The sequence below is a fragment of the Gekko japonicus genome, unplaced genomic scaffold (assembly GCF_001447785.1).
Source record: "Gekko japonicus isolate JY-2015 unplaced genomic scaffold, Gekko_japonicus_V1.1 scaffold567, whole genome shotgun sequence".
Classification (NCBI taxonomy): Eukaryota; Metazoa; Chordata; class Lepidosauria; order Squamata; family Gekkonidae; genus Gekko; species Gekko japonicus.
In genome coordinates, this window is record NW_015174858.1 from 327,727 (window position 1) to 336,962 (window position 9,236).

At 46.0% G+C, this 9,236-nt stretch overlaps 1 protein-coding gene across 1 annotated transcript in view; it reads right to left on the reverse strand.

Moving 5' to 3' along the window:
• LOC107121670 (ras-related protein Rab-3C) overlaps positions 1-8,428 on the reverse strand; it is a 167,054-nt gene extending 158,626 nt beyond the window's left edge. The window contains exon 1 of the mRNA XM_015424635.1: positions 8,201-8,428. Within this exon, the coding sequence (XP_015280121.1) occupies positions 8,201-8,428 (228 nt within the window). The remainder of the gene's footprint in view (positions 1-8,200) is intronic.
• Between the last annotated feature and the right edge of the window lie 808 nt (positions 8,429-9,236).

Below are 9,236 nucleotides of genomic sequence, written 5' to 3' on the forward strand. Positions count from 1 at the left end.
AGCAGAACATAATAGAGGCAGCCACATCAGACATCAGTAAAAAAAAAACCCATGAAGGAGCTGTGTTTTACTTACATCTACCCACTATGGGACAAGAAGCATGAAACCTCATTAAGCAATTCCATCAAAATATCATTTTTGTCCTGCCTGTTCTCCAGTTCAGGGCAGTTTACATGGTCCCCACTCCCTCCTTTTTGTCCCAACAATCCTGTGAGATGAGTTAGGTTGAAAATGAATGACTGCTACAAAATCACAAAGTTGTATGGTAGAATGCGGATCTGAAACCAGGTCCTGGTCCAACACCCTAACCCCTATACAGCAGTGACCCTTGATTCCAGTATGTTCATTTTACTAACAAGTAGAAGCTCACACACTTGAATATTAAAACATATCTGCAGTTTCAGAGTCGTACACATCTGCCTTTCAAACAATACCATCTTCAGAGTTTCAAAAGTCAGTGGTCTGGTAATGGCTCACTTATGCCAAGGCAGAGCTGTTGACTCCTTTCCACTGAGTGTCTTTTGCTGTCTAACAGGAAGACCATTAAAGGGACTCATCAGATTGAACCCAATATAAGCAAGCAGCAGACTCACATCTTGCCAACAGATGTAACAGCGTATGTTGTATGAAGCAGGCAGAGTAACTCATTAGCATAATAGGCCACACCCAACAGCAGAAACTCATTTGGATTGGCTACAATTAGGGGTGTGTGGCCTAACATGCAAAAAGCCCTGGGTTTTGACAACAAACAAGGTAAAGAGAATAAGAAGCAAAAGGTGGGTGTCGCTGGATGACCACACTTCTGGTAACATGGGGTGTGGCCTAATATGCAAATGAGCTGTGCTGTCAGGGGTGTGCCCTAATATGCTAATGAGTTCCTGCTGTTGGGTGTGGCCTATTATGCTAATGAGTTCTGCTGGGCTTTTTCTACAAAAAAAGCCCTGGATGTAACAGCGTATGTTGTATGAAGCAGGCAGAGTAGGAGGGTTGCAAACTCCAGGTTGGAGAATTTCTGGAGATTTGGGGGTCAATCCTGGGGAAGGTTGAATCTGGAGAGGGGAGAGAACTCAGCGGCAATGTGATGCCATAGACTCCACACTCCAAAGCTACCACGTCCTTCTCCAGGGGACTGATCTCTGTGGTCTGGAGATCAGTTGTAATCCTGGGAGGACTCCAGCCCCCACCTCAAAACTGGCAATCCAGAGGAGAATACCTGCACACCAGCTGCCATTACAAACAGTGGAAAACCAGATAATTAAACAACAACTATATATGGACAGTAATTCTATCAGTGCAATCCTGAGGACATTTTCTTGGAAATCAGCTCTATTGAATAAACCTGATTAGGATTATGGGTTGATCCGCTTATGATTGCTAAGTATGTTACAAACATATCCACAACTGTGTACTTGGTGCATTCTTGAAAGATAACTGCAAAAATTAAACGAATGGTACAGGCATATACTCTTCCTTCCAAAGGGCAGCTAGATGAAAGCAATAAACGGAGTGCAGCATGGTCCTACAGGTATATCTTCTATGCACTTATGATAATATAGCTGTTGTTGAAGGTTATGAGAGGAGGGAAGACTGTTCTGTTTATTTAAAATCTGCTCACCAGAACAGCTTTCACGAGAGTCATCTCTTATTTCATTAGTAGCCTCAGGGGTCCAGCAGTCATACCATTTTACTCCAGCTGGCTTAAGTGCAACAGAAATGACTTAATGCAAAGCACTAAATCTCTAAATGAGTGGACAACAATATTGAGCAGGCAGACCTGTAATTCATTTTGTAACGGCAAGGCTTTTTATGATATACAAGTGGGGGACCCACAAGGACTCACAGGGGGTGTCTTATCCCACCCCCATTTCCTCTGCTCCTTCCCAGAAAGCCTCTCCCCTTTTTCAGCCTCCGTCACCTCCAGCTTGCAAAATTCCTAGAGATTTGGGGGTGGTGACAGGGGAGAGTAGAGATCTCAGTGGGGATGTCCTGAGTTAGGGTTGTCAACCTCCAGGTGTGGCCTGGAGATTTCCCAGAATTACAACTGATGCTCAGACTACAAAAACCAGATCCCCTGAAGTAAATGGCAGCCTTGGAGGATAGACTGTATGGCATTGTACCCTGCTGAAATCCCTCACCACCCCAAACCATACCCTTCCCCAAATCTACCTCCAAATCTCCGGGAATTTCCCCAAATGGAGTTGACAACCTTACATAGAGTCCACCCTCTGAAGCAGCCACTTCCTCCTCCAGGGGAACTGATCTCTGAAGTCATCAGCAGTAATTCTAGGTGAACTTCAGGCTCTACCTGAGGTTGGTATGGTAACCATACATGGAGGTGCTCTGTGAACCACCTCATTCCCCGCTCCCTAATATTCCTTCCCAACCCCCCCTGACACATTGTGTTGTTGTGTTGGCACTTTTTCTGCCTTCCTATTCCTTAGGGTTACCTCCAATTGCCTTCAACAATGAGCTACTGTTCTCTATCAGGCTCTTATCCCACCCTTACTCAAAGGAGCTCAGGGTAGCACATATGGTTCCCTCCTCCTTCTCCATTTAATCCTCAGAACACACCTGTGAGGTAGATTGGGCCAAGAGAGAATAAATGGCTAAAGGGGATCCAGGAACTTCATGAAAGAATGGGATTTTGAACTGCGGGCTCCCTGATCTCAGTCGAACAAGTACATCTCCATAATGTCCAAAGCTGTATCCTACTTGAGATTGCTTTGGGATCTCCTGGAATTACAGCTGATCTCCAAAAGACAGAGATCAGTTCTTCTGGAGAAAGTGATGGCTTTGGACATTGGACCCTATGGCATTATACGCCACTCAGCTCTCTACCCAAACCCAGTTTACCCCAAGCTCTGTTCCCCCAAATCTCCCAGAATCTCCCAACTTTATGGGTTGGCAACCCTAATCCCACTTCTGCAGGTACCCCCTCTTACAGGGCCCTTCCTTAAAACCTGGATTGCTCCTCTAACTAGACAAGATGTGGCAGCTCATCTCAGGCAGCAGGTACTTCAGGGTGCCATTAAATGGTAGCAGCACTTCATCTACAGCACTTCACATGATACAGGCCTGAGAAGAATTACAGGTATAGGGAAGAGTTTGGAAACCTTAGCGCACTCCTCAAGATTGCTGCCTCCAGGATTTTCAAAGTTGAGGAAATTGATCTCCTCTCCCCATCCCCTCATCTATCAGCTACTCTCAAGGTCCTCATCAGGCTGGTTTTTAAGGGTTTCTCCTTCTTCTTTTGATTAATTTGCAAAGTCATATTTTTGCACACTCAGGGAATCTCTCAGACAGGAAGATATTTACCTTGTATGCACGTGACCTATTTTTCCAGCTTTCACTGCCCACAGGGGACCAACCAATTTACTATTAGAAGCAGTGATACTTTTAACACCAAGAAGTCACCATTTGGATTGCTGGTCTCAGGGTCTCTCTACCTGCAAGGTACCTACATGTATCCCTTTGTTAAGGTGATACCGTTGCCGCTTTCTGAGTAGACCTGTTTAGGATTGCTCTGTCATCTTCAGTAGGGAACTGTGGGGTTGTACCCAGGGCTTCCCAGGGACGGGTGCTGATGGGGAGGACTTCCTGCTGTTAGGGTGCTGTCTGAGGGCCAAAACACAGGTTTGCCATGAGGATGTGGAGTCATACTGCAGCTGCGAGTTCCTGGTGGCAACTCAATTTCATAAGAACATAAGAGACGCTAATGTTGGATCAGGCCAAAGGCCCATCTAGTCCAACACTCTGTCACACAGTGGCCAAAAATACCAGGTGCCATCAGGAGGTCCACCAGTGGGGCCAGGACATTAGAAGCCCTCCCACTGTTGCCCCCCCAAGCACCAAGAAGACAGAGCATCACTTGCCCCAGAGCCCCTATCTATACCTTGTGGCTAATAGCGACTGATGGACCTCTGCTCCATATGCCTATCTAATTCCCTTTTGAAGCCGTCCATGCTTGTAGCTGCCACCACTTCCTGTTCCTGTTTCGAATAGCCGTGGGGAACTGAATCTGATCAGGGCTGTGGCACCGAGGGGTAAGGGCTCCTACCTTCCACCAGTGCCATATTCTTGACCCAAAACAGTGCAGGGGGCATTTATTTGCTCTGTTGGGAGGGGAGCTACCTTATCCTGAGTCAGATCATTGGTCTATCAAGATCAGCACTGTTTACTCTGGCTGGCACTGGTTCTCTGGGGTCTCAGATTTAGGTCTTTTTAGAACCTACTCCCTAAACCAATTAACTGGAGATGCTGGAGACTGAACCAGGAAACTTCTGCATACAAAGCAGGTGCTCCAGCACTAAGCCACACCACACTCCAAGAAGGTTGCAACCCCAGGGTGTTGCAGGTTCCAGCTGGAGAAGTGGTGATGTAAAGATTGGTGTCATTTGGTCACCTATATCAAATCTCAGTTACAGGCAATCACCTACTCTGTTTACACAAGAAATGAACAGGTTTCCCTTTGCTAACTACAAAGAAATAGGATTTTTGCTCCAGATTGTGCATTTAATAATCACAGTAGCTCTGAATACAGATTAGTACATTTCTTTGGCAGGCCATAGGGACAAAACAGAATTCAGCTTCTAAAACGTTAATATAACATATCATCATGCTCTGAATTGGTTTTTGCCACCCTCCTTTGCAAGATGAGACTTGATCAATTATGTACATTCTAGATGCTATCCACTAGAACCATTTTTATACCCAGGAAAGGAAGACAGTTTACAAGGTGGTAAAACGAAGAAGTACCAACAAGAACCAGCTTGTTATCCTTGCAATTTCTAAGGGAGTAGCTGGGCTTCATGTAGAAGAGCAAGCACCATGTTATAAAGTCATAAGTTACTTTCATGTGAAATATTGTTTGTTTTTAAAAGGGTGGACTTTCTTTTAAAAGGGTAATGTCAGTGGTCTCAAAACACAATGCTAAAAACTGGCACTATGAAGAAAAAAGTGAAAGGATGGCAAAGATTACCTTCAGAGTTTGTAAAAACTCTGTATTCACAGTGAAAAAAAGTATAGAGAATTGTGTTTTGCTTTTTTAAAAAAGACCCTTAGGGATGTGAGCCAGGCCTAAACTAGTGTGGCCACACACAGGGGAAGGGATCAGCAAAGCATTTCCTAAGTCTCCTTCCTCCCTCTCTCCCTCCCTCTCTTCCTCCCTCCCTTCCTCCTGTCTGTCCCACCTACCAGCAGGAAGCCCATGTGCTCTCTTCCCTGGGGCCTTCAAGATGACTCAAGGGCAGGGTTTGAGTCAGGCATAATAAGGAAGTGCATCCCAGGTCTAAGTTGCACCAGATGTAAGCTAAAGACTGGATGTAAGCAAAAGAGGCCTTCAACATAAGAGAAATCCTATGTAGAGCTATTATAGAGAAACTCTGCCTAGGCTAGTACTGTATATGTACCAAGAATCGGTTTGTTAAACAAATACTGTGACTAGGGTTGCCAACTCGACTCACCCATTGCAGCGGGGGAGCCGAGCTGGGGTCCGGGAGCTCCGTTGGGGTGCGTGTGTGCGTGCGCGCCGGCAGCATGTCACCGGAAGTGACGTGTGACGTGCTGACGTTGGGGGCGTGGCCCAGCTCGTCGGGGCGAAAACCATATGGTTTTCCCCCCGACGAGCTCGGCCACGCCCCCAACGTTGGCGACGTGGCTGCGTCACCTCTGGTGACGCAGCTTCGGGGGTGGGGTTCCCCCCGGGCCGGAATTCCTCCACGCCAGAAATTGGGCCTCAGAAGCGGGGGATTCCCCACCCCCCGGCCCGATTTGGCAACCCTAACTGTGACAGTCAAGTAAATAAAAGATCAGTTGTAAAAAATGGGGCCAATTTGATACAGGGACACTACGTGGTATAGTGTGTGGTGTGGTGTGGTGTGGTGGGTAAGAATAGCAGACTGTAATCTGGAGAGCCGGGTTCGATTCCCAACTCCTCCGCATGAAGCCCACTGGGTGACCTCAGGCCAGTCATAGTTCTCTCAGAACTCTCTCACCACCACCGACCTCACAAGGTGCCTGTTGATCTCTGTAGTCTGGAGATGAGCTATAATTCCAGGAGATCCCCAGGCCCCACTCGGAGGCTGGCATCCCTAGCCACAACCAAGAAGGCCCTTTTCCAGGTTGACATCCACCTAGCCTTAGATGACGGGGCACCAAAAGCAGAGTGCTTTTACATTTTAACCAGGCAGCTAGAGGAATAAGGTGGTGAGTAAGGAAAGAATGAGGGTATACCAGCTCTCTCAGCATAGTTATCTCTGAACACTCATATAAAGGTGTAACAGCATCCAGTGAAACTGATGAGCAGCAGGTTCAGGACTGACAAAAGGAAATACTACTTTACACAGAGAGTGATTAACATGTGGAATTTGCTGCCAGAGGATGTAGTGATGGCCACAAGAATAAACAGCTTTAAAAGGGGATTCGATAGATTCATGTAGGCTGTCTATCAATGGCTACTAGCCATGGTGACTGTGGGGAACCTCCACACTAAGCCTCTGAATTCCAGAGTCAGGAGAGAACATCAGAGGAAGGCCGAGGCCTCTATGCCCTGTTGTTGGCCCTCCAGAGGAACTGGTTGGCCACTGTGTGAGACAGGATGCTGGACTAGATGGGCCATTGGTCTTATGTTCTTTGCCATGTTCAGTCCCTGGCTTCTCCAGTTAAAAGGATCAGGTAGCAAGTGATGCAAAAGGCCTCTGTCTGAAACCCTGGAGAGCTGCTACTAGCTATAGTAGATAAAACTGACTTTGATAGCCAATGATCTAATTCATTACAAAGCCATTTCACTTGTGTGTTCATTTGTTGGGTTGTCACACCTGTGCCTGGCAATGCTGGGACCTTTGGGATGGTGGGGCTTTGGGAATTTCATTTGTGTGTTCATTTGTTGGGTTGCCAACCCTTTGGGACCTTTGGGATGGTGGGGCTTTGGGAGAGGGAGCTTTGCAGGTGCTGTGATGTCACCTGGATCATTCCCCCAATCTCCATGGTAAAGACTATAGACACTAGGGAGATTACTAGAACATCAGGAAAACTGTGATGTCATTTCCCAAACTCTCACTGCTAGACCTTGGGTTCCTGCTGCTGCTCAGTGGAGCAGAGGGAGCCTACTGCATTGGGCAATAGAGATCTGAGAAATTCCTGGAGCATCACTCAATGCCATGATGTCACTTCCAGGTACGTACTCTGGTTACTGGTATGTACTTGGAAGTGACATTGCAGCATTGTCTGACATCAGTTTACTGTGTCTCCACCCCCCAAAACTACAATGGCTGGCAACTTTAATTGGTTTTCATATCTGAAAGAGGTAGTGGCTCACTGGTCGAGCATCTACCTGACATGCAGAAGGTCTCAGGCACAATTCCCAGCATCTCCTGCTAAAAGGATCAAATGGCAGGTGATGTGAAAGACCTGTTTCTGATGTCCTGGAGAGCCACTACTACTCTGAGTAGACAATACTGACCTTGATGGACCAAGAGTCTGATTCAGTATAAAGCAGCAACAGACATATTGGAAATGTGTGCATACAGTCTTAAGGATGTAGGCTCAGGTCATGTGATCAGTACTTGGGTTTTATCTAGGAAATTAACCATACAGTCTGGGAGTACATGCTTTGGATTGTATGTTCCTGCTCAATTCAAATATCACTTTGTGGAAGCTGGGCAAGTGTGCCAGGTAAACAAGATGGGCAGGTATGCCATTGTTCCTCATATGAGAGTAGTTGATGAATGCCTCATATGACCCAGCCACCATTATCAAAGAACAGTGGTAAACTGGTCCCCTGACTTACAGCTACAGACTAGCTATTCAAGAAAGAACAGGGAGTCCAGCACACTGCTATTTAACATTTCAAAAAAGCTACAAAATACTTGCTGGTTTTTGGTGGCAGGAAAATAGGGCCAAGGTTTCTAATAAAAGCCATTTTCATACCATGTGGGTGGTGTGAATGGGACAATGCAGTAACAATAATAATGCCAGCATTTCAGCAGAGAAACAAACCAGCTCCCTGCTCCAAATGTAAACTCTCTAATCTAGAATATATGCCATATAGACCGAGCCATGTCAGCAGGGAAAGGAAAAGAAAAAAGAAAAGCAATCTAGTTAATCATCCTATTTAGTCGGCAATTCTAAATACGATGATTCATCATCCAATAATCACTATGCAAGAATCTTTTTTTTTTAAAAAAAAAAACTTCCAGCTTACCCAGATCTGTAGCTTAATTCTTTTTTCATTTTTGAAAACTGTTTTTACTTTGAAATCAATCCCGACGGTGCTTACGAAAGCTGATGTAAAAGAATCGTCAGCGTAACGAAACAAGAAGGAGGTCTTCCCAACACTGCTGTTGCCAATGATGAGCAGTTTGAACATGTAATCAAAATTCTGATCTGATGTGTCCTTCTGGCCATACTTGGAGTCTTGAGCAGATGCCATCTGTAAATTTTGAATAGAAAGAAAAAGGATAAGGGGTGTTTTTTTTTGGGGGGGGGTCATGAATCTATTTTGTTATCATCTGCATCCAATATATATTCTACTAAGCCTTCCAAATGTTTGTAAGCCAAAAAATAAGCCCTTTTACTTTATGTTGACTCAGAATCCCCTTATTACACGAGCACATGGGTCTGCCTTTGCTGCATACTGAATCAGACCCATTGGTCCTTCAAGGTCATTTTTTTGCACTCAGATTGGGAGTGGCTCACCAGGGTCTCAGGCAGACACTTAACTGGCAATGCCGGGGAATGAAACTGGGACCTTCTGTGTGCCAAGTAGCTGCCCTACCAATGAGCCACAGCCCCTCCCCAACCAACACTGGGCACATATGCAACTATCCACAGCCTTTGCAGAGCAGGACTTCTCCCCTTCCTGAGGCAGCTCACTTGAGCCCCCTGGATTCTTGAGAGCAGCACAGACAGATCCTTGAGAGCAACACAGAGGGCAAAATAGGGCGAGCCCCCTGGAATCTTGTTTCTAGGAATCAGTGGATTCTTGAGAGCAACACAGAGGGCAAAATAGGGGTCTGCAGTTGGAGGATAGAATCAGTGGAAACCACTGCCTCTTGTCCACCAATGAAATGCCCTTTCATTGGAGGAACTGTGAGGTTTGTTACATTTGCTGAGCAAATGAAGCTACTCTATACTGCCAGACTATTGGCCCTCCTATGACTGACAGTGGCTCTTCAGGATCTCTGGAGGACAGGCTCTTTCCAACCCCTGCCACCTAAAGTCCTTTAACTGGAGATCCC